Here is a 22,964-nt window from a genome sequence, read left to right as displayed (position 1 = left end):
CTCGGTCTCTCTGTCAACACTGAACCAACAAGAAGACTCTCTCTGAGTGAGACGCTCTGGGGCAGGAGGGAAGGGGCAGGGCAGGGCGGGGCGTTGCAGGGCGGGGCGCACAGCCGTAGGTGAGCGCACACGCGCTGCGGTCCTGCCGGGCACAGCCGCAGACAAGCAACCACCCTTTTCTTGGTGACGGATGTCCGCCCGTTTAGGAGCGTGGTGGCGTGAGGACGCAAAGGCGCAGAGGGGTACTCGACCTCCCCAGCTTTGCCACAGACGTCATCGAAGCTGCCCTGCATGCCACAGGCGACTCTTTCCGCAAAACGTGGTTCTCCCTCAATGCCGTGAACAGGCGCTTTATCCATCAATCAACCCATACCGCGTTGGTGTCCCAGTCGTTGGTCGGACTGTGTGTCGCCTTCCCATCAATCAATCAATCAATCAATCCATCCTATTCTTCTCTCTCTCCTCTAGCCGTGCCTTCGGCCCGGGCGTATCTCCTTTCGCTGTAGGGAGGCTGGGGCTGTGGGGGAGTCCGAGGCGTGACCGTATACACGCGGCGAGTCGTCTCAGTACCTCAGTCCGCCTCTACACGTATACCGCGCGCGCTGTGGTGTCCCAGTTGTTGGTCTGACTGTGCTTCACTTTCGCTACATACATACCGCCTCTAGATTGGGGCGGGGTAGCCGACGTCAGTGGTAGGAGCCAACCCTCTGCCGCCTGCATTTACCTCCCATTCCTGGCTTCCATTGCCTTCGTCCCAACAGCATGTCAGCGCCCTCCAAAACGCTCACCATCACCATGTACCGCGAGCTGCTGCGAGGATCCGAGCGCGTGAGGGCCATCATGCGACCAGGCCACGTCGCGGTCGTCGGCGAGTGCGTACGGCGCTTCGCCGCCGAGTCGAGATCTCCGCACCTCGCTGCAGCAGCGTCTCTCCACGGCGCCGCGTGCCTGCCTGAGCTAACGCGGTCGAGCTTCCGAGGGCGGGCGGATCAGCCGGAGCGGGCTGCGGGCCGGTCGGCAGCCGGCTCCGCCATCGACGACGGCTTTGCGGCGCTGCGGCTCCTGTCGTCTCTCGAAGCGTGGATTGTGGAGAGTGAGCTCGCGGCCGCCCTCCCCTGACGCCGCACGAAGGCCCCTCCAACCTCCGCCTCGCATCGCCCCTCAGACAATGTGCTCTACGACCGCGTCCAGAGCGAAGGGGCGGCGTGGCTGGATTTCGGCGACAGTGCGGCGGCGGCGGCCCCGCCGGCGCCTTGGGAGACGTGCGAGGCGGAGGAGGCAGCGTACTTCCTCGACTACAGCGCGCTCTACCGTGGATCGTCACTCATGGCAGCAGGCGGCGGCGCTTGAGGCGCCCCGGGCAGCTGGCGCGGGCCAGTCGCGGGCCAGAGGCCTCTGCCGCGTGAGCGGCAGGGCCGCCTGAGCGGCAGGAGCCGAGGGTTAGGCAGCATTGCATGGGGAGGTAGGGTCGCGGTCGGCAGCGCGAGCGCGCTCTCTCCGCGGCGAGGGGGCGCGACTACTTTATTCGGCGGCAGGGAGCATAATCAGACGGTGCCGCGGCCCGCGGGGCGGGAAGGTGCTGCTGAGCTAGCTGCTGAGATCGGGTCGGGGAGTCGGGGTGGAGGTTGCTCTAGCTTTCAAACCTGTGAGCGAGTGACGGGTAATCGTGGCCGTGGCCAAGAAAATCAAAATATTAAGCTCTCTGTTTGGACCACGGCGAAAAACTCGACGGTTTTGGGCGTTTCAGAGCACGCTGAATCGATTGGCATGGCTGAGGCCTGAGCTCTAATTCTCGCCAGCCCTGCGCGCGAGACTCGAGACACGCTTACGAGTTACGTGACTGCGTGGCTTCACGTGACTGCATGAAGCTGTTTATGTGGGGGTCGAAATGTCAGTCGAACTTGGAGCTGGCTGACGTCGAGGCTGACGGCCCACCCTCCTGACCGACGACATCTGAGCCATTGCCGCCACTGCCGATGCATCTGTGCATGCACGCTTCATTGTCCCTCCAGCCTCGCTGTACAGGGTCTTCTCCTGGCCGACCGGCACGCTCGCGTGGTCAAGGTGCGCCTTGATATGCTGCCATCCCAGCGCATTCTTCAACTTACCCAACTTAGTGGGCGGCTTGGCGGGCTTCTGGCTGCTAGTCTGACTTCTCATTTCTTCTATGGTGGACCGCTGCGTCACGGACGGGGTCAGCTCATCCAACTCTTCGCCATCGTATTGGGCCGCTCTATGGGCTGCCCAATGATCCGGCCAATATCCCATCGTCAGCCGCTCCATCGTCTGGTCAAACTGCCTTGGCTCCGATATGATTATCATTGGGTGATGAATGACAGAGGAGATGCGGGTTTGGGAGGGTGTGGATTCACTAGTCGATAGAGATCGCCGAATGATCACGCGCGCGTGCAGGCGAACAGGGTAAGGGAGACACCTTTGCGACGCCGCGAATCCAGTCGATCTGCGCGCACGGCGGTAGAGCGAGGGTCGAGTCGATCGGCGTCCAGATGTCGTGCTGCAGGTACTGAAACGGCGCCTCCGGGTCGCAACGGCTCTTGTGGTGCGCGTCGCGTACCAGTGGCGTGACGTTCTGAAGTCGGCGTAGCTGGTGCTTGATTGACTTGTAGCTGCGGACACCAACGCGTATCTCGTTGATCTTTGCGCCGCTCTGGTACGTGTGAAGCAGAAGGCGGTCCTCCTCGATCGTCCACGGAGTGTAGTTTGAGCTCATCGACACGTTTTTTCGCGCGTGCAGCTTCACGAGAGCGTCCTCGACCCACGGTTGCAGGCTGATCTCGGTGCTGTTCAGCTGCGTCTCCGCCTCGTCGCGCTCGTCGCAGGATCCACAGATCAGTCGGAGGTCGTCGAGAGCGTCGAGTCTTTTGAGAACCTTTTTCCATCGCCACTTGATTGCATCTTTGCTTCGTTTGGTGGCGGATTCAAACGCCACTGCTCTGCCACCTTTGGCAACGAGATGCCGTCTCGAACGTGGCGCAGCAGCACGAAGGCATCCATCTCCGGACGCCACGGGACGGTGCTGTGCTTCGATCGGCCGGATGCGTGGACGGCCATGAGGCTGCGACGCAGAGCACCGGGAAGAGGTGAAATGTAGTCCTCTTGCACCACTGGGTCGGACGAGAAGGGACCGCCGTTCATGGCAGCGAGAGCGTAGAGGAGCAACCTGTGCATCGCCAGCACAGAGCCAGCACGTGCCTCGAATCGGTGAGGGGATCGTGGCGGCGATCGCTGGACGTGTCCCTTCGACGGCGAACTCCACCCCCTTGGGGCTTTTGGAAAAATGCTTCCCAGAAGACTTGAGTTGTCAAACGATTGTGAGGGCGGCCCAGATGCCTGCGGAGGAGGGAGGGCGGGCGCGCGGTGCCAGTGAGAGCAGAGGCGGGGTGTGTGTGGCGGCGTCCGGCGTGGGCATGCAGCGTGAGAGCTGAGTGTGTGGTGGTGGGCATGCGAAGCGCGAGGGAGGGGGTGGTTTTAGCAGAGCTAGGCGCGTACCGTATCCGGCGAAGGCCGCGCACGAGCAGACGAGGGCCAGGAGCAGGGCGACACGGCCATCGCAGCATCGGGCGACAAGGCCGCCGATCAGCCCGACGCCGGCGACGCAGATCTGGCCGATGCCGGACCGCCAGGCCTCGGCGTCGTCAAACACGTCGTCAGTTTGGTCAAAGATGACGTTGATCACACCGATGATGAGCACGACGGTGTTCCACGTGATGGCAAAGGAGGCGGCGGCCTACCAGCGGGTGTTTTCGGCGAGTCGGAGAATGAGCGGCGCTCGTCCGACGCTGCCCCCTCCGCCGCGGCCGCCGCCGTCGCAAAAGAGGTGTGTGTGTGTGGTAGCCCGCTGCTCACCGGGATGTTTGGCTTGGTGATGCACATGCGAGGCACGCAGCAGATTGCCCGCTTGCAGACGCCTTCCTTTTCCTTACCCATCTGACGAGTCGTGCTGTTCTCTTGAGTGCAATCTGTGCCTTTTCCGCACGGGCTTCTTTGACGCGCCGTCTTCTGGTAGAAAGAAAACAGGCGGGGTTCCACACTCCACAACGGACGCCCGCTCGAATTCTTTTACAGCTGTCGCCTCGGCTGTCCACTGCCACATCACCGTGTGTCTCGCGCTTTGCACCGCCTTCACTCCCGGTTGAACCGCCCCCGATATGGCGCGTTTACGTCTGCGCCACCTCCTCCTCCTCTCCGCCGCTCTGGCGTCCGCACGGAGCCACGGCTCCATCTTTGACGCCGTCGCCGCCGACAGCATGCAGAAGCTCAAGGCGGCCCTCGAGGCAGACCCGAGTGCGCTCGACGTCACCGGGCCGGGAGGACAGAGCCCGCTGATGCACGCCGTTCTCACTGGCAAGGCCAAGGCGGTCAAGTACCTGCTAAAGCGCGGCGCTGACGTCACCGTCCCGGAGAAGGCGACTCGCCGCCGCACGCTCCACAGAGAGCGGACGGAGACACACATTGATTGGCCACCGGCGCCTTTGTAGGACGGGTACACTCCGATGCATGGCGCTGGCTTCCAGGGCCGCGCAGAGATCGCGAGGCTGCTGATGGCGCACGGCGTCGACGCGTGGGCGAGCCTGACACTTATGTCTCTACCTCTCGTCACTACTCTCTCTCTCTCTCTCTCTCTCTCTCTCTCTCTCTCTCTCTCTCTCTCTCTCTCTCTCTCTCTCTCTCTCTCTCTCTCTCTCTCTCTCTCTCTCTCTCTCTCTCTCTCGCTCGCTCGCTCGCTCGCTCGCTCGCGCTCGCGCTCGCGCGCGCGCTCGCGCTCTCTCTCTCTCTCTCTTCTCTGTTCTCTGCTCTTATACACACGCCGTATCTCCTCTCAGGACGTGCACTCCGACGGGCACGCCCCGATGCAGCGCGCCTGCTGGGGCAGCTGCCGAGCTTGCGCGTGGAAGCCGCTCTGACCAGTGTGTCAGAGCTGTGCGGTGCGTGTGGATAGGCGGCGAGCCGCGGCACACCGAGACTGTGGCGGTGTTTATCGAGGCGGGCGCGTCGGCGGAGGCGCTCGAAAAGTGCGAGGCGGCGACGAGGAACGCGGCCACCAAGGCGGCGGTGGCGCGCGCGGTCGAGGCGTCGAAAAAGGCGGAGCTGTGACCTCTGAGATTGAAAAGAGTGGGGTGGAAAGGGAAAGTAGGAGAGGGAAAAGGGAGTGTCAGAGACCTGTCAGCGGGGCATCTCTTCAGGAAAAGTCTGCGTGTGGTGGTGGAGAGTTTTCGACCGTGGAGCTCGCAAACTTTTTTGATAAAGTACACCTTTCACGCCGGACACCGCCATACGGCTCTATGCTCACCGGGCACTGGCGTCACCGCCCAGAGCCCTCTCACACAACTTCATTCACCGCCCGCGCTCGCTGCATGCCATGACCCCCCCATATGTGCATCTGGTGGTTCATGCATCTGGCGTTGTTGTGGCGATTCACCGATTCAGTATTTCAGAGACTGCGCCAAATCCCATGACTCCTTACAGTGAAGTGTCAGCCACGACACGCTGTGTCCTGTGATCCTGTTAACTGGGGCTACGTAGAACGTAGTGCGTGCCGAGCGCGACCGTCTAGGCCTCAACCTCCCCCCCCCCCCACCCCCCCCCCCCACCCACCCACCCAAATGTCACACCAGCTGCGGCTCGTCCCACCGCCCCATCTCGTCCAGCTTGAGAAAGGCGTCGGGGTGGTCCGAGATGCCAGAGTGCTGAAAGTAGTTGCTCACCCACAAACGGACGCGCGGGAAGCCGCCAAGAAGTTCTGCTGTCTCCTCTGAGAAGGTGCGCTCCACGTAGACATCGTCATACGCAACCAGCGCCGCCACCGGACTCGTGCCCGACGCGAGGGCGGAGCGGTTATACACGTGCCCCCAGTCCTCCTTGGCGGCGAGCAAGTTGGCCGCGCCCTTCAGCGGCCTCAGCCACGCATAGTCGTCCGCCATCCACGAGAAGACCATCTCGCCAGTCAGGAGCACCGGCTCGGCGCCGGCCTCCAGCCTCGTCGTGTAGTCCCACGCCGGGCCGAGGGACGCCTGTACGCGCTCTGCCGCCCAGCGCGAGGAGACGCCCGGGCCGTCGCAGTAGATTGGCTCGTGCAGCAGGTAGTAGAGTGGGTTTGTCTCGAACCCCTGCTGCGCAGCCTCGACGGCCAGTAGCCAATTTTGCGACAGCGTGCGTACTGGCCCTGAGGCTGGCCGCGCCTGCTCGATCGGGACTACCACTAGCCGGTGGCCATATTTCATTTGACTTGCCGCAAGTCACTTTGTCGAGCAAGCACCAGTGACCGGCTCGGCTGGGGGACCTGACGGGTTGAGTGGGATCTGGGAACAGGGGGGCGACCGGGGTGTTTGCCAGGGGGGCGCGCTGCCAACGAATTAAGAAATACGAACTACCCTAAAATTCTTTTCCGCGAGGGCGGCACGAAGACACATATAAATGTCCACGAGCGACGCGGCCGCACGGGCTGCGCACGCGAGAGAGCTCGCGGCCAAGCTCGCCGCCGGCGAGCTCTCCAAGAGCGCGGCCAAGCGGCTCAAGCGCCTCGAGGAGCACGACCAGCGCAAGGAGCGGCGAAAGACCGAGAAGAAGCGGCGCAAGGACGCGCGGCAGGCGCAGCCGGCGGGCGAGGACGCGGCCGCCACGGCCGCCGCGAGCGCTGCCGTCGAGGCTGCCGCCGAGGCCAGCGCCGCGTCCGCCGTCTCGCGCACGCCTGAGCAGGCTGCGGCTGCGGCGTGGGCGTGGTGGAGGAGCATCGGCTCTCCGACCCGTGTGCTGGCGCCGATGGTGAACCAGAGCGAGCTGGCCTTCCGGCTGCTCGCACGGCGGCACGGTGCGCAGCTCTGCTACACACCGATGCTCCACGCCGCCAACTTTGCCTCGGACGAGGTTTACCGGCAAGACAACTTTGACCCTCACCCGTCCGACCGGCCACTGGTCGTGCAGTTCTGCGGAGACGTGCCTGCCACGCTGCTCGCCGCGGCCAGGCACGTCGAGGCGCGCTGCGACGCCGTCGAGATCAACTGCGGCTGCCCTCAGGGCATTGCGCGGCGCGGGCACTACGGCGCCTTCCTCCTCGACGAGCCGGACCTGATTGTCTCGATGGTCTCACTTCTCGCCTCGCAGCTGTCGGTCCCCGTGCTGGTCAAGATGAGGACCGTGCGGAGCCGCGAGGAGCCGGCGGCGGGCGAGGGCGTGGAGGGCGAGGGCGCAGCGGGGGAGACGGCAGCGGCGGGCGAGACGGCGGCGGCAGCGGCGGAGGCGGCCGAGGCTGCGGCGTACAAGCGGACCGTCGAGCTCGGGCTGGCGCTGCAGGCGGCGGGCTGTGCGCTGCTGACGCTGCACGGGAGGACCAAGGAGCAGCGGAGCATGCCTTGCGACTGGCGCGCGATCCGTGCACTCAAGCGCGCGCTGTCCATCCCCGTCGTCGCCAACGGCGGCGTCGAGGCGCCGGAGGACGTCGCGGCCTGTCTCAGCGCGACGGAGGCGGACGGAGTCATGTCGTCTGAGGCTGCCAGCGACAACCCTGCCATCTCCACACCTCCTCTGGCCGCCTGTTCACAGCTTCAGGTGTGAACAGGCCGCCCTCGAGAACCCGGCCATCTTCGAGGGGGTGGGTGCGAGTCGCGCGGGGCAGCTGGCGCTGGCGAGGGAGTACGTCGAGCTGGCGCGGCGGCACCCTCCGCGCTGCTCGTCGGTCGTCAAGGCACAATAAGAATCATTGTCATAATGATGAGGATGGTGATGAGGATGGTGGTGGAAATGATGATAACAACAATCACCTCCTCTCCGGTCGTCAAGGCGCACCTCTTCAAGCTGCTCTACATGGCGCTCCAAGCGCACCACGGCCTGCGCGTGCGTCTCGGCTCAGCGAGCTCCTTTGCCGCGGCGTGCGACGTGGCGGAGGAGGTGATCGCGCTCGAGGAGGCGGAGGCGGCCCGGAACCCAGCGCCGATGGCGGCGCGCTGCGACGGGCCGGGCGCGCCGTTCCTCACGTGGTACCGCCGACACCGCTCGGACGGGAAGCAGAGCGTGGCTGTGGCCGGCACGCTCGCGGCAGAGGCGTGAGGAGAGCGGGCCTCCCCTGCTCTCCAACCTCTTCCGGGAGCGCTTTGGTGCAGACTCCTCCACGAGGCGGCGTGCAGCCCCAAGAGAGATGGGTGTTCCGAGGCGTTGTGTGCGTTCTCGAGGGAGCCTTCCATGTACGGCTTTTTGAGTAGAGGGTAGAGCAGTCGGTTGCGGAGGTCGCCGCCCTCCTCGTGCCTCTTCCCAGCGTTCCCTCGCGGCGATCGATGCCGTCTGCTCCGACTTGTCAAACATAATCTCAAAATTACTTTACGGTAGTCGGTAGTCTAGACCGGACGCGGAACCATCCACATCATCACTGGCTCGCGGCAGTAAGGGCACTCTCGCATCAGCTCAGAGCATGGCCCGCAAGCACACAGGTGCCCGCACGGAACCGCAGCATGCGACTTGACTCTCGCGAAACACACGATACACGTGGTCTCTCCCCCCATCGTGGACTCGGGGGCAGCTATGGGCCATGGAGTTAGCGGAATCGACCACCAGCCCCCAAAGATCGCTTTTCTCTGACACCAAAACGCACCCCACTATCGCTACTAGTGCCGGGGCAGCTAAATACATGGTCATTATGTGTCGTGGTACACTACCAGCCTTGTGCAGGTGTCAAACGGGCCTCCGGAGGCACTCCAGACCGGTCCGGGACCCGTAAGAACTCCAACCAAAGAGGTATCCAACGCCTCCCGACACCCGATCAGGGCGGCCCAGGCCACCCTAGCACTGCCTGCCGCCTGTGAGCCAGGCCAGTTGGCCCCAGCCAGCCTCAATCGTGCCAGAGACTGCCCCGCGCCATGCAGCTATTGCAGACAGCAGGGCCGAAAGCGCGCTCAAAGTGCGATGCTCGCCTCGAACACGGCCTCGAGCGACCTCTCCGGGTGCTACACGACCGCCTCCGCGAGGATCGTTGCGGGGGGCATGCCAGCGCCGTGCTGCTCCGAGTTGACGGCGCCCCGCACTCGTCTGAAGGCGGAAGGTCGACGGCGGCTGCGATTAGCCGCCGGTGAGCGCAAACTGCGCCGCTCGCCACAAACGTGGCGCCGAGAGCCGCCGCCGGCTGCGCAGCGACCGCCGCCGCGCGGCTCGTGGCGATAGGCACGCCTGCGCCGCCCTCGCCTCACCTCGCCTCACCTCGCCTCATCTCGCCTCACCTCGCCTCATCTCGCCTCATCTCGCCTCACCTCGCCTCATCTCGCCTCATCTCGCCTCATCTCGCCCCATTTTTTCTTTTCTAGACCACTCCGAGACCGACCCAAGACCGACCCGAGACCCGAGATCGACCCGAGATCGACCCGAGATCGACCTGAGATTGACCCGAGATCGACCCGAGATCGACCCGAGATCGACCCGAGATCGACCCGAGATCGGCACGAGCGATCAACCCAACAATGCCCCAGAGCCCCCTCCGGGGGGACCCCCCCTCACCCCGAGTGTCCGTGTCCTTCGCGAGTCACCGATGGGGAGCGGGGGGGGGTGCGAGATGCACAGGGGAGGCTGGGGAGGGGGGGGTCCACTCTGAAGACTGCCGACCGCGGGGGGGTTTTGTCCCACAGGGTTTTACCCTCCGCGTGAGGATCGGCGCGGCGAGGGGGTAGGTTCGAATTCGCCGCGCAACATTTCACCCCCACAGGACCCCGCCCACCCCCCCTCATGGTCCCACCTAGCACTCCAATGAGCCTTCGCACCCCCTCCTTGCGTGGTGTCCCCCACTATGTGTCGCCGTTATCGGGGCACGCTATCCTGTGCAGTCAGGGCAAGTGGGGGCGGGGGGCAGTCCCTCTGGTCCGATACTGGTGTGGTTCTGTCTCTAGTCTCGGAGGGGGGCTTGAAGCTAAGAATATTTTATTTTTGAAGGGTACCAGCTGCCAGAGGGGTCGATTTCTCGACCTCCCGAATTCTCCGGGTAAGGGCGGTCCCCAACATTATTTAGGGTGCTAATCACGAATCCAAGGCCAAAAACACGCCGAGGCTGCTAAACGCGACATCAAAGCGGCCGAGCGGATGGCCGACGAGGTAACACACGCAGCTCGAGCTGATTTTGCAAGCGCGAATATAGTGATTGTTAAGAGATATACGTAGCGTTACAGTCGCACGGTCGTCCCACTGTGTGCGCCGCCCGCGCGGACCCCGGAGAGCTGCTGCGCGTGCACAGACACTCAGACAGCGTTGCGCGAGCATTGGAGTGGCCAGCCTCCGGCTTCTCAGCGTGTCGCGAGTGCTGTGTCTCTGCCTGCCTAGTAGCTGGGTGCGGCGGGGGAGTCTCTCGTGGTTTTTTGTTACACGATTTACGGACTTACGGATTTACGGATCCACCCCCCTCCCTCCCCGTCCCGCGGTCCGGCCGTGAGACGCGCATCTACGAATCAAGTTGGTGCCGGCCTGTCCGCAGCCTCCTTCTCGCGCCGCGCCGCCTCTGCCTGAGCGGCTTTGCGCGCCGCCGCGGCCGCCCGCTGCTCCTCTCGCTGCGCCTCCTCCGCTGCTCGCCTCTCCGCCTCCCTCGCCCGCAGCGTCTCGGACTGGCTATCAGGCCGCCGATGCCTTGTTCCGCAACGGGCGGGCATCGAGGTCCCCAGCACAAGAGCGCTCGGAGGGGTCTTCCCGCCATGCGCCAGAACCCCTAGACGTCACCGGCGCGCCGGCCAAATTCTTCGACCCGGTGACGCAGGCGCCGTACGCGACGCTCGAGGCGTTCCGCACGCTCCGCGGCCGCACGGGCGGGCGGCGGTCGGGGGCGGCGTGAGCTCGCGCACATAGTATTATCTCTCAAACTTCGGACACAGCACATCAGGTCAGGACGGGGGGGGAGGGGGGGAGGTCCGCGGCTACGCGGCGCTCTGCGCCGACTGCTGCCTCTGGAGAAGCTCCAACAGCTGCGCCTGCTGGTCGACCATCTGCGACAGCTTCGCCTCGAGCTCGTCGACGCGTCGCGAGGCGGCGAGCATCCCTTGCCGATCCTCGTCGCGCGCGGCGGGGCTCTTGGCGAAGAGGGACGCGACGAGCAGGAGGGCGGCGGCGGCGGAGGCGGCGGCGCCGAGCACAAGGACGACCTCATTCCACAGCGTGAAGGTGTCGCCGAAGACGGAGGCAAGGCCGACGACGCCGACGATCTCGAGCACCGACGTGACGAGGAGCGCGCCAAAGGCGACGCGCGAGCCTCCTCCTCCGCCGGAGGCGCCGGCGGAGAGGTGTAGCCCAGCGCAGCAGAGGCAGCAGCAGCAGAAGTCGACAACTTGCCGCATCAACGGCGGCCGCGCGCCGCGGCTGCGACACATGACGCGGCTGTGGCACACGACACCGCCGACGGCCCCGGTGGTGACCGTTCCGACGAGCGCGCCGGCGAGCACAACGCACGAGTAAGCGAGCGCCGTGCCCGTCTTGCCGTACCGCCTATTCGCCGTGACGGCGACCGACGCGACCGCCCACAGCAGCGTCGCGCCGCTGATCCCGAAGCCGTAGCGCGCGACGCGCGCCTCGCGCGTCGCGAACTCGCCCGACGCCGCGACGCTCGGCCACTGCGACGCGACGAGCGGGCCGACCCACGTGATCGTCAACGACTGGAGGAAGAGCCCCGCCCACCACAGCGGGAGGAGCGGCGCGCATTCGAACGTCGGGTACACGAGCTCGCTGGTGGCGCAGCCGAACGCGGCGACGGCGACCGACGCGCCGAGCGCCGCGAGCAGCAGCAGGATCGACAGGCAGCCGAAGGCGACGACGCACCACGAGCCTTGCGCGGCGGCGGTGGCGGCGGTGCCGCTGCCCGCCTCCGGCGCGGGCGCGGCGCCGCAGCCACCGCGGCGCACGGTGAGGGCGCAGAAAAAGGCGATGGCGGCGGCGAGCAGCGTGAGGCTCGGCGCCACGAAAACAGCGAGCAAGGCGCGATCGCCCATCAGGTAGGCCCGCGCCGGCCCCGGGTGCAGCCAGGACGGATCGAGCCGGTAGTGCCCGCCGTCGCCGCGCTCCGCCTGGCAGTACCGTTGGCTCACACGCGTGGGCGACTCGCCCCACCACCCAAAGTCACCTGGCTGGAAGGTGTAGCAGTTGACGTACGGCGCCTTTGGGCTGACCCACGCGTCGGGCGCCGTCCCAAGCTCGCCCGCCGGCACTTGCTCGGCGCAGTACGACTCGCCGTTGGGGCCGGGGGTCTCGTGGGTCCAGCACACCGGGTACGACGCACACGCGCCCGACGTCGGGCAGCCCTCGGTCGACGTGCACGTGATGCCGTCCGACGGCGGCGAGCCCATCGGGCAGCCAGACGGCGGGCACGTGTGCTTCGCGAATCTCGTCGATGCCAGGTCGTCGGTGCGCCCTTCGACGCAGATAGCCCAGCCGTCGCCGCTGCCGCTGCTGTCCACCTTCCACTGGAGAATGGCACCGGCGCCCGAGTACCTCGACTCCCAGCCCGGGCAGAGCCACTGGTCGTTGTCGACGCACGCGACCTCATCCGGCATGCGTTGTTGCCGGCACTGCGCGTACTCATTGTTGGGACGCTTGTAGCAGCCGAAGCCGGGGTCGGCGCAGCACTTCGACTCGAGGCAGGCGTCATATTTCTGCGAGCACTCATCACTGGCCCTGGGAGAGCCCGGGCAGAGCCAGGTGTCGTTGTCGACGCACGCGTGGTCGACCGGCCGGCACTGCGCGAACTTGTGGCCGGTACGCTTGTAGCAGTCGTAGCTGGGGTCACCGCAGCACTGCGACTCGTAGCAGTTGCTGTATGCCTCCGTGCACTCAGTGTCGTCCTCGTCAACCTTGAGCTTGTAGTCGCCCTCGTCAACCCCGTAGACGGCGATGTGGAGCGTGCATGGCTCGTCTTCAGGCCAAGGCCAGGCCAGGTCCGGGCAGAAATCCGGGTTCGAGCGCGCGAGGGTGAACTGCTTGTAGCCGAGGCTATCCTCCTCGAGGGCTTCGCGATCGATCGCCCACGTAAGTGTGCCTTCACGAGGGTGTTCGGCTGCCCATCGACGGGGTTTTCTCTGGGTGAAGGAGACGAACAGATCGCAGTCGCCGTCGACCGGTTGCAACACGACCTTGATCCCCTTCACCTCGGGCGCCACGACCAGCGTGTACTGGTTGAGATGGCCGTCCTTCACGTGGCCGTGCACCATCACGCCGAGCTCGAGCGACGGCGGCGGCGGGCAATAGGAACAGCCGCCGCACTGCGACGCCTCGCCGCATTGTTCTGGATGCGAAGGGCACCCGGCCTCGCAAACCAAGCCGAATTCGTCTTGAAGTTTGCGAGGACTGTGAACTTCGGCCACGGGCGCGGCCGCCGCCACCGGCTCGCCGCCCTCGTTCTCGGCGAGCTTGCGGTTGGGCGGCCGCGCGCACGACAAGCTCGCCGTCTTGATGTACGAGAGCTGAGGGAAGTCCGCTTCGAGGTAGGCGTTCCCCTCGTTCCGGATGCGCTCCTGGTTCGGGCGCTCGCCGTACCCCGCGTAGAGCTTCTCTGCAACGTCGAGGCCGGACGTGATCTCGCCGATCGGCGAGAAGCCCTGCGCGTCGAGGAAGGCGTTGTCCTTGTAGTTGATGAACATCTGGGTCGTCCGCGTGTTCGGCCCCGCGGTGGCGAAGACGAGGGTGCCCTTCTTGTTCGACGCGCGCACCGGATCGTCCTGCAGCTTGGCGTCCCGCCACTCGGCGTTCTCGGCAATACCGTTGAGCCCAAACTGCACGATGAAGTTGGGCACCACGCGGAAGAAGTACGCGCCGTCGTAGAAGCCGATGTCGATGAGCTCCGTGAAGCGGTCGACGCCAATCGGCGCCCAGTCCGGACGCAGAGTGACCATAATTGGGCCCTCCGACGTGTCTAGCGTCACCTCGGCGCAGGGCGGCGGCGGCGACGGCGACGCCGTCGGCGGCGGCGACGCGCCGTTGTCGCCCTCGTCGCACGCGTCGTGGACCGGGCCGACGTCGCAGTACTCCCACTTGACGTTGAACGAGTTGACCATGCACCACGGCCCCGGGGAGCCGTCGATGGGCATGGGGTTGCGGCAGTAGTTGTGGCCGCCGAGGCCGGCGTCGGGGTAGGCTGACGGCACGTACGTGAGCTCGTTCGGCCACATCGACGACCAGTACTGGCAGTCCTTGCCGTTCACCGTCGTGTTCGCCATCCCGCGGTAGTCGGCGCCCGTCGGGTGGACGTAGCACCCGGTGTTGCCGTGGTAGCAGTCGTTGCCGTCCCAGCCGCAGTCGAGCGCGTTGCACTCGTAGTCGCACTTGCCGTCGGAGAGCCACTCCGGCTTGCACAGCGACTGGCAGTCCTCCTGGCTGTGCGGCTTCGGCAGCTCAACATCGGCGCCGCACGCCGCGCTCGGCTCGGGCACGCTGCACAGCTCCCAGCGCGTGTCGGGGTCGAGGGTGTAGCACCACGGCCCCGCCTGACCGTCGGGGTTGCGACAAGAGTTGTGCCCGCCCAGCCCCGAGTACGGGTAGTTGATCGTCGTCTTCGTGTGGTTCCACGGGATCTGCTCCGACCACTTCTGGCATTCCCGCCCCGTCTTGGTCTTCGCCACCTTCCCCCGGTAGTCGTTGCCGTCGGCCGCCGTGTAGCACTCGTCGGCGTCGTGGAAGCAATCGGCCCCGTCGTACTCGCACGCCTCCACGTTGCACGCCGCGTCGCACACGCCGTTGTCGAGCCAATCCTCCGGGCAGCCGCGCGCGCACCAGCCGTGGTACGAGTAGCTTTCATAGCTGTCCTCGTCCGGCGCCGCTGCCGCCGGCGCCGCCACCGGCACCGGCGCCGGCACCGCCACCGGCGCCGCCGCCGCCGGCAACGCCATCGGCACCGCCATCGGCACCGGCGCCGCCGCGTCGTACGAGTAGTAGTCATAGCTGCCCTCGTCCGCCGCCGGCGCCGCGCAGCCCTTCTCGGCGCCGCAGCCGACGCACTCGGGTGCGTCGCAGACGAACTTGTTGCACCAGTCGGCACAATCCGGCGCCGGCGCCTGCTCCTCGGCGCACGCCGCGAGTCTCGGCTCTTCCCAGCAGTACCGCGGCTTGCCGTCGGGCACCACGCCCCACGGCCCGTTCTTGCCCTTGAAGCGGAGCCCCGTGCCGACGTAGAGCGTGTCGCAGCACTCCTCCGTATCGAACGAGACCGAGTAGATCGGCCGAGGCTCCGCCATCTCGATCTCGCAGTCCTCGTCGGGCGGGTACCCAGGCCCGCCATCGGCCGCCGGATCCGAGAGGCGTGGGCTCATCACGCAGCCGCCCACCGCCTCGCAGCGGCCGTGCAGCACGCGGAACGCAGGCGCCGAGTCGTTCGCCGCTGGCGAAAACGACGCGTTCGTCGCCGCCGCCCCGTCGAGCTCCGCCGGAAGCGCGTGGAGGACGATCGGCGTCGCGACCGCCCACGCCGCCAGCACCGCCGAGTTGACGAGCACCATTCGGAGGTGCACCGGCTTGTTGCGGCGGTAGTCGAACCGCGTGCCGAGGTTGGTGACGCGGCCGCACGCCACCGCCTCGAAGAGGTTGAACGCGGCGGTCATCATCGCCGCGGCGACGAGCTCAGCCTTGTAGCTGGCGGGCTTCGCCGGGTATTCGACGAAGAACATCGTCATCAATACGATGGCCACAAAGCAGCCGAACGAGGAGATCTGGTCGATCGCGACGAAGGCGATGGCGGTGCGGCAGCGCGGCGCGTCGACGTTCGACTCCTTGCAGATGAAGAGTACCGAGCCGACCAGGCCGAAGACCGAGCTGCTGAGGGAGGGACAGAACGACCCGATCAGTCCATTGCACAGCGCGCTGCGGTACCCATCTCCACAAATGTTGAGGACGTTGACGAGGTTGAGCAGTGCGACCAGCGCGCAGAGCGCGGTGAGCAGCAGCGCCGTCAGCGCCGGGTGCCAGCCCGGCCGAATGTCCTTTGCGGCGTCGGCGGGCGGCTGCTCGAGCTCGAGCGTCTCGATGTCGACCGCGACGGCCGGCTGCTGCTTGAGCTCGAAGGGTATTATGTTCGCGGCGTCGGCGTCGGGCGCGGCGTCGGCTGGCGATGCATCGGCGTCCTCTGCTGCCGCGCGCTCAGCGGCCAGCTTCGCCTCCGCCTCCGCCGCAATGGCTCGCCTCTGTTCCTTCAGCGTCGCCGCGTCCGCCGCCCGGCGCGCCTCGTCCGCCGCTCTCTCCGCCTCCAGCCTGCGTGCCGCCTGCTCGCGCTCTCGCGCCGCCGCCGCCGCCTCCCGCTCGCGCTGCTCGCGCCGCCCCTTGGCCTCGAGCGCCTTCTCGGCCGCCTTCTCCGCCGCCTCCGCCTCCCTCAGCGCCGCTGCGTGCTCTGTGAGAGCGCGCACGCACCCAGCGTGGTCCGTTTCGGGAGCACTGGCGGCGTTGGCAGTAGCTAGCACCTTGGCCGCTTGCTCCTTGGCGATCTGCAGCGCGGACCTGCCGTCTGCAGAGCGAGCCTTTGCATCTGCGCCAGCCCGAAGCAGGCGGAGCACGACGGCGGGGCAGCCGCTGTAGGCGGCGTTCATCAGCGGGGTGATGCCTTTGCTGCTCTGCAAGTTGACCTCTGCGCCGTGCCGAATCAGCACCTCGACCACCCTCTCGTGGCCGCTGTAGGCGGCGAGCATCAGGGCGGTGTTGCCGATGCTGCTCTTCAGACTGATCTCAGCACCGTGCCGTATCAGCACCTCAACCACCCTCTCGTGGCCGCTGTAGGCGGCGAGCATCAGCGCGGTGTCGTTGTTGCTGTTCTGCAGGTTGATCTCCGCGCCGTGCCGCAGCAGCAACTCGACCACCCGCTCGTGGCCTTTGTCGGCGGCGGTCATCAGCAGCGTGAGGCCGCTCACGCCGCCTCTCTCGTACGTCGCGTCGGCCCGCCCGCCGCCCTCGAGCCACGCCAGCAACGCCTTCTCCTCGCCTCGCTCAGCCGCTAGCACGGCCGCGTCGGAGCAGCTCAGGGACCCTGCGCAGCTGCTACGCGGGCGTGCCCCCGGGGGGCTGCCAAGCTCGGGAGCACCCACCATCGTCTGGGTTCGGCTCTTGGCTGTAGATCGGTCCTCGAGATATCCTTTCCGCGTTGGGTAGCGAGGCTTGGTGTGACGCGATCCACGCAGGCGTGTTTTCTGACGGCCGACCGTCAGTGCACGGAGTTGCCCCTTCTCCGACTGCCCCGGCTAGTTCACGAGGTCGTCGGGTGTGACCCCTGCGTCCCCCGTCCCCCGAGCGAGACCTAGCGCGGGTGGGTTGGAGGGGGCTCGCTGCAGGGAAGGGCTGTGTAAGAAGCCGATCCCCGTAGTCCGCCCCGCTCCTCCCCATCGGGCCGCGTGAGCGGCCACGCCTCGCAGATTCGTTTTCGCGTCTGGGTCAGGCGCGCGGGGCATCCCCCGGGTCGCTCGACCAGCGATCCGAAGAGTGGCCGCTATGCGAAGGAAAGAGTGGGGCCCTCGGGGTACGCCTCGTCCGGCCCCCTCCGAGGGGGGAAGGGAATTGCGGGGTCCCCACGGGCGCCTCAGTTCGGCCCTCCCGAGGGGGGGAGGGGAGCAAGGGGGTGGGGGGATCGGGGCGGGGGGGAGGGGTCTCGGTTTTGTGGGTCTAATACTTGCCTTTCGGGGAGGTCGCGCCAAGCGCAATTGAATGCTGCCTGACCTCTTCTCCTCCTCCCTCGAGGCAGCGAGTAGGCAGCGAGAGGAGGTCTCGAGCGCCTATATGAAGGTATGTGAGATGGTGTGATGGGAATGGGTGGTCGGGCGGGCGGGCGGGCGGGCGGGCGGGCAAGCGGGGAGCGGCGGGCGGGCGGGGCGGGGCGGGCGGGCGGGGTGATCGGGGGACTCGTGTCCACAATCAGCAGCAGCGGAGCAGCAGCAGCAGCAGCAGCTGCTGCAGCAGCCAGCAGCAGCCTGCCGCAGATTGCTGCCGTTGTCAGCGCCGCGATCCGCCGCCGCGCCGCCGCGCCGCCGCCGCCTGCGCTCGCCGCCGCCTCGTAGACGACTCCTCTCGCGCTCGGAGAGCCGCGCAGCGGGCCGCGAGGTTCTTGTGGTCAGAGAGCAGCAGGGTTGAGATCACAAAATCGGCCAAATTTGAGGTTGCTCGAGAGAGCCTGGAAATGGTCCCGCGCCGTAGCCCCGGAGCCGGCGCATCACGTCTCAGCCGCGAGGGGCCGGTTCTGCCGCGCAGTCGAGCAGCAGGAGCTCGGGGGCAACTTTGTCGACAAACATGGTGAGGAAAATTTCGGCGAAGAAGCGGCACTGGCGGCACGCCGGGACGAACCCGGACGCCGGTCATATTGTTCAGATCCACGGCGGCGAGCCGCCGCGAGCCCACCGGAGAGCTGGGAGCCGCGGCACTAGACCGCGCCGCCAGCGAGGCGAGAGCAGCAGCCGACGACCGGCGTGACATGGCAAGATTAGAACGGCGGGATTCCGAGCGTTCTCACTGACACATTTGGACGGACGGAAAAACACCCCCCTTTTGTGCCTGACCCTGGCCATGGCCTCTCTGGGGGTGAGCTGGGCCGGCCGCCTCCGGGTCCGCCACTCGCACGATGGGCTCGCGTCCGGGAGAGCATCCGAGACCCGCGGTTGTCCGCTCGCTGGGCGCGACCTACATGGAAATCCACTGCACACAGATCTGTGCTTTTGGCGCCTATTGCTCGCTCTCTGTGCAATCGCAACGCCAGAGGCCGTGCTTGGAGAGTGTGTCGCAGTGCTGCTACGTCAGTGGATTGAGCCGCGACGCAGGCTCCATCGGTGAGCTGCGGCGGCGCACCGGCCGCTCCATGCATGCTCTCCGGCGAGCCGTCGCAAACGCGTTTCCGTCCGCCCGTTTCATCGAGTCTGCCCGAGTGGTACGAGTAAAATGCAATCGAATCTGCCCGAGTGGTCAAGTAAAACTTTGCCTTTCGTAAAAGTTGCCCGAGTGGTCGAGTGGTCAAGTAAAACTTTGCCTCTCGAAAAAGTTGCCCGAGTGGTCGAGTGGTCAAGTAAAACTTTGCCTCTCGAAAAAGTTGCCCGAGTGGTCTGTGGGGAAAAAACGAAAATCGAGACGGACTTCTTGAACGGCCGGGCGCGTGTATTACGTCCACAAGTTGCTTTGACTCTCGAAATCTGCCCCCCCCCCCCCCCCCTCTTTCCCCCCCCGTCTCGCTGCACATATTGGACCGACCTCCCGACGCCCTGGAACAGGTGGAGGGCTGGCATACTCTGATGGAAGCAGGAAGCTTCCATTCCGGCGGTGGTTCGAATCCACACGAGCCGAAGGTGATGAGTTTGGGGCTTGAGGTCTGAAGCTCACCCAATGAGGAAGTGAGGTACTGCTCGGTCCGGCTCTGATCATGCTGAACAAGTTCCTCTTGTAGCTCGATCGGTCACACCGCCATCGCCGTCGGGGAGAGGGGGGACGACACTGCTTCGGCAGCGTGCACCTCGATCCTGCACCGTGTTTGTTATGACCCCCCCCAATGAACACACCAGTGAGGGAGGGCGAGACGATCGAGGGGTCCCGTACCATGCGGAATCGACCCTATCCAGTGCTCAAGTGCTCAAGCTCTCACTGCAGCGTGTGCAGGGGCACCGAGATGGTCCCCTGGGGGGCTCAGTTGAAGAGATCGGTGAGATCGGTCGCATGCGCCAAAGGAGACGCGACACACACCACACAGAACACTTACGGCGGGGCATGTGTTTCGGCATCAGACCAAAGGCCGGCCGATGTACAAAAGAAGAAGAACTTTTTCACGTATCGCAGCAATCCCACGCGTAACGCGCACGTGCGCGCGTGCGCGCAACCCGCCTAGCCCCAACGCTTGTCTCCAATAGCAGGCCCGCTCTCCGCGTCGTCCGCCTCCAGCAGCGGAGGGCACTGCGGGCTCGGGTTTGAGCTCGTGTCGCGTGTGGTTGCCTATTCGCCAAACAAGTAGGCTCGCTCCACTGGCCCATCTCGGGTTGGAGCCTGGTGCTGCGTGTGGTTGCGATCGAGAGCTCGCTCAGGCCGGCAGCTAGACCCGGGCTGCCGAGGCGGCCACTGGTGCGGCTGCACACGTCGCTGAGTCGCCTATTATTGTTGCGATGATTCCTTCTCCTGGAGTGGTCGGGTCAATCAGTACACCGCTCAGCCGCGTAAGCCGACGCCATCAGCACTGTGTTAGCTGCTCACCCTCTCGAGATTTGGGGAGATTTGGGGAGATATGGGGAGACATCCCGCATCTGGGCTATGCCGCCTCGGCAGCTGCGTCACGTGGCCTAAGGTATCAGGTAACGTCTCCCCTCACACAAGGTGGTACTGCAGGGCAAGGGCCAGGCGACCCTCGCGACTCCACGTCTAGACGTCAGGAGCCCCGCGGCATTTAAAGTGCAAGGCCCGGTGCGCGCGGGTGAGCGGTGTAAGTGTGCGTGCGTGCGTGTGTGTGCGTGCGTGCGTGTGTGCGTGCGTGTGTGCGTGTGCGTGTGCGTGCGTGCGTGCGTGTGTGCGTGTGCGTGTGCGCGTGATTGCGTGATGATGAGTGAGTGTGCGCCTCTCGAAGCTCTGCGCAGCAGCTCCACCCCTTGCGCGCTCGAGTGCCTAGAGACAGAGAGCGCGATCCCCATCAAGCAAGACTGAGGAGGAGGCGGAACAAGCTCGCCCCCCGCGTGTGTGTTCCGAGTACCGCTCGCAAGCGACCTGGGCGGGGTCAGTCAGCCAGCCAGTCTAGCACGGACGACGGGGCACACGCACTCGCGGAGCATTGCACACGAGGGCGGTGAACGCGTTCTCAGGGAGGAGAGGCATCACCACAGACACGAGGAGCCGTTATCACTCCATTCCGGAGCTATCTCATTGGGCAGTCACCTCTGGGCGAGGAAGCCGAGCGAGTCGTCGGTGCCGCTGCTCCACCTAAAGCACATCACCCACCAATAATAATAAGTGAAACTGCGAAACAGCGCGTCGTCCGCGCCGCTGCTCCGCCGAGAGGAGCCGCCCGACGACGGGTGCGAGGATCGCCGCTCGAGCTGCGCGTCGAGGGAGAGGCCGACGCTAGCCGACGGTGAGGAGGCGTCGGCAGCCGCTGGCGCATGAGAGCTGAGGGCGGCCCTGCCAGAGGCCATAGCCGAGGCTCGTCGGCCCTGGATAATCTCGTCACCGCCGCGCGCGAGGACAAGGGCGAGCATCTCCGCCTCGTCGCTCTCGCAGGCGAGGTGCAGCGGCGTCATCCGATACTTGTCGGGGACCCTGAGCTCGAGGCACGGCTGTTCACGAGAGAGCACCTCGGCCGCCTCCACGTGCCCGCTGGCGACCGCGACGTGAAGCGGCGTCTGCCCGTCCTCATCAACCTCGTCCAGCGGAGCGCCGGCCTCGACGAGTACCTCGAGGATCTCGACGTGGCGCTCCTCCGCCGCAATGTGCAGTAGGCCGGCCAGTGGGCTGCCGCTCGCAAGCGCCTCTCTCAAGCCTGCCACGTCGCCATTGCGTGCGAGCGCAGCGGCGGCTTGAGGCATGCTCACGGGAGGTGGTGAACCGTCCAAGGAGCTCAGAAAGTGTGTGTTGTGTTCGGTGGCGCCGCTGTTGGGCACTCAAACGCTCATACGAAAGGGCGCCGCCGTTGTGGGCATTCGCGAAAAGAAAAAAACATGCGGGATATCCTGGCGTCGAGCGACCCGGTGATGGCGGCGGACGGGCATGCGCATGAGCGGTCGGCGATCGAGCGCTGGCTCGCGACGCACCAAGTCGACGAGCCCGCTGACGGGCGGCGAGCTCGAGCACAGGTCAGCATCCTGGTCCCCAACCACATGCTGCGCCGTCAGATCCGGGACGGGGAGGGGGGGGGCGCGCAAGGCGGCAACTTGGCAAGGCAGCGTGACCATGCATTCACCAGGCATTCACCTGCACCAGCACCACCCTCGAGTTCCACTGAGGGAGGGTGTAGAGGATGTAGAGTGTAGAGCGCTGTAGAGCTGTAGAGATGTAGAGCGCTCCGGAGTGCTGTAGAGCTGTAGAGCTCTACATCCGCCGCGGGACGAAGCGGGTGCGTTGTAGAGCGATGTAGAGGCGCTCTACAACGTGAAATCTCTACAACAAACTCTACATCATAAGCGGCGAACGAGGCACGGTCGCTCTCCGACATCGAGCGACGCCGCGCCCTCGGCGCCCGACGCGAGCGTTCAACTCGAGACGGCTGAGGAGGAGGGAGAGGACGATGCGGTGGAAGTGGAGGTGGAGCAGGAGGAGGAGGAGGAGGAGGAGGAGGAGGAGGAGGAGGAGGAGGCGATGAGCGAGGACGACGTGGAGGAGGTGGCGCCGCCGCTTCAAAGCCCCGCCGCCGCCGCTCCTTCGCTCGCAGGCGGCGACGTGCAGATCTCCGCGGCATCAGGCGCTCCCAAGCCACCCCCGTCATGACTGCTGTCGGATGCACTCTCACTGGCTCCCTTGCTTGCACCGCACAGGCCTGCTGCCCGAGCACTTGCCGCACCAGCGGGCGCTCTGCCCTCTCCACCCCTTCCATGCGGCCGAGAGGCCGGTCGCGGCGCCGGCCGATGGCAACGAGGCGGCCTGCCCCAACTGCTACTGCTTCGCGTGCGACGCGCCCGTGTCCGAGTGCCGCCACTGGCGGGGCGGCGAGCCGAAGGCGCCGGCGCACTGCAACGCGCACGCCGGCAGCGCCGAGTGGCGCACGCAGCGCTCCAACGCCAAGCGGCAGCGCACGCGGGCGGCGCGAGCGGCGCGGGACCCGCTCGGGCTGGGCTGATAGAGTACTGTGTACGTTACTCTTACGGTACCTAGAATTCTTTTTGGGGGCGCGCCGCCAGGCACGTCCCCACTTTTGTATCACAGCTGCGAGGGCCAACCAAGGGATTCGGCGCGTCAAGTTAACTTGACCGCTCGTTCGGGCTTTGGGCCGCAGGCCGGCGCGCAGCGCCACGCCGCCAGGCGTCCGCCGGAGGCCCGCCGGAGGCTCTTCCTGCGGCCACATTCTGGCAAGATTCCGCCGC

General features: G+C 65.9%; 7 protein-coding genes across 7 annotated transcripts in view; 4 read left to right on the top strand and 3 right to left on the bottom strand.

Annotated features, from left to right (window-relative positions):
- The first annotated feature begins 746 nt into the window (after window positions 1–746).
- Window positions 747–1,701, top strand: EMIHUDRAFT_442838 (hypothetical protein). Its single transcript, XM_005781323.1, has 2 exons — window positions 747–1,093; window positions 1,166–1,701. Exons 1-2 carry the CDS (start codon window positions 763–765, stop codon window positions 1,348–1,350), a joined length of 516 nt encoding a protein of 171 aa, XP_005781380.1. The 5' UTR covers window positions 747–762; the 3' UTR covers window positions 1,351–1,701.
- A 2,468-nt stretch (window positions 1,702–4,169) lies between these two features.
- EMIHUDRAFT_234301 (hypothetical protein) lies at window positions 4,170–5,115 on the top strand (the record flags this gene model as incomplete). Its single annotated transcript, XM_005781322.1, has 3 exons — window positions 4,170–4,316; window positions 4,500–4,603; window positions 4,845–5,115. The coding sequence occupies 3 exons, from the start codon at window positions 4,170–4,172 to the stop codon at window positions 5,113–5,115; spliced, it is 522 nt and encodes a 173-aa protein (XP_005781379.1).
- Window positions 5,116–5,627: 512 nt separating this feature from the next.
- Window positions 5,628–6,242, bottom strand: EMIHUDRAFT_113934 (proline iminopeptidase; the record flags this gene model as incomplete). Its single annotated transcript, XM_005781321.1, has 1 exon — window positions 5,628–6,242. One exon carries the CDS (start codon window positions 6,240–6,242, stop codon window positions 5,628–5,630), a length of 615 nt encoding a protein of 204 aa, XP_005781378.1.
- A 496-nt stretch (window positions 6,243–6,738) lies between these two features.
- On the top strand, window positions 6,739–7,878 carry EMIHUDRAFT_43593 (hypothetical protein; the record flags this gene model as incomplete). Its single annotated transcript, XM_005781320.1, has 3 exons — window positions 6,739–7,155; window positions 7,258–7,568; window positions 7,746–7,878. Coding segments are annotated over 3 exons (861 nt in total), but the record flags the coding sequence as incomplete, so codon positions are not given.
- A 5,522-nt stretch (window positions 7,879–13,400) lies between these two features.
- Window positions 13,401–13,901, bottom strand: EMIHUDRAFT_46318 (hypothetical protein; the record flags this gene model as incomplete). Its single annotated transcript, XM_005781319.1, has 1 exon — window positions 13,401–13,901. A coding segment is annotated over one exon (501 nt), but the record flags the coding sequence as incomplete, so codon positions are not given.
- Window positions 13,902–22,381: 8,480 nt separating this feature from the next.
- EMIHUDRAFT_234296 (Hypothetical protein) lies at window positions 22,382–22,720 on the top strand (the record flags this gene model as incomplete). Its single annotated transcript, XM_005781318.1, has 1 exon — window positions 22,382–22,720. The coding sequence occupies one exon, from the start codon at window positions 22,382–22,384 to the stop codon at window positions 22,718–22,720; it is 339 nt and encodes a 112-aa protein (XP_005781375.1).
- Window positions 22,721–22,831: 111 nt separating this feature from the next.
- EMIHUDRAFT_442836 (hypothetical protein) overlaps window positions 22,832–22,964 on the bottom strand; it is a 1,679-nt gene continuing 1,546 nt past the window's right edge. The window contains exon 2 of the mRNA XM_005781317.1: window positions 22,832–22,960. The gene's annotated coding sequence lies outside the window, so the exon portion shown is untranslated. The remainder of the gene's footprint in view (window positions 22,961–22,964) is intronic.

This window comes from Emiliania huxleyi, assembly GCF_000372725.1.
Source record: "Emiliania huxleyi CCMP1516 chromosome Unknown EMIHUscaffold_203, whole genome shotgun sequence".
In the NCBI taxonomy this organism is placed as follows: Eukaryota; Haptophyta; order Isochrysidales; family Noelaerhabdaceae; genus Emiliania; species Emiliania huxleyi.
This window is presented reverse-complemented; position numbering and strand designations above follow the sequence as displayed.

Coding starts and splice junctions, on each gene's coding strand:
- EMIHUDRAFT_442838 (XM_005781323.1), top strand. CDS start 763: ATGTCAGCGCCCTCCAAAACGCTCACCATCACCATGTACCGCGAGCTG. Junction 1,094..1,165: donor CGAAGCGTGGATTGTGGAGA/GTGAGCTCGCGG, acceptor ATCGCCCCTCAG/ACAATGTGCTCTACGACCGC.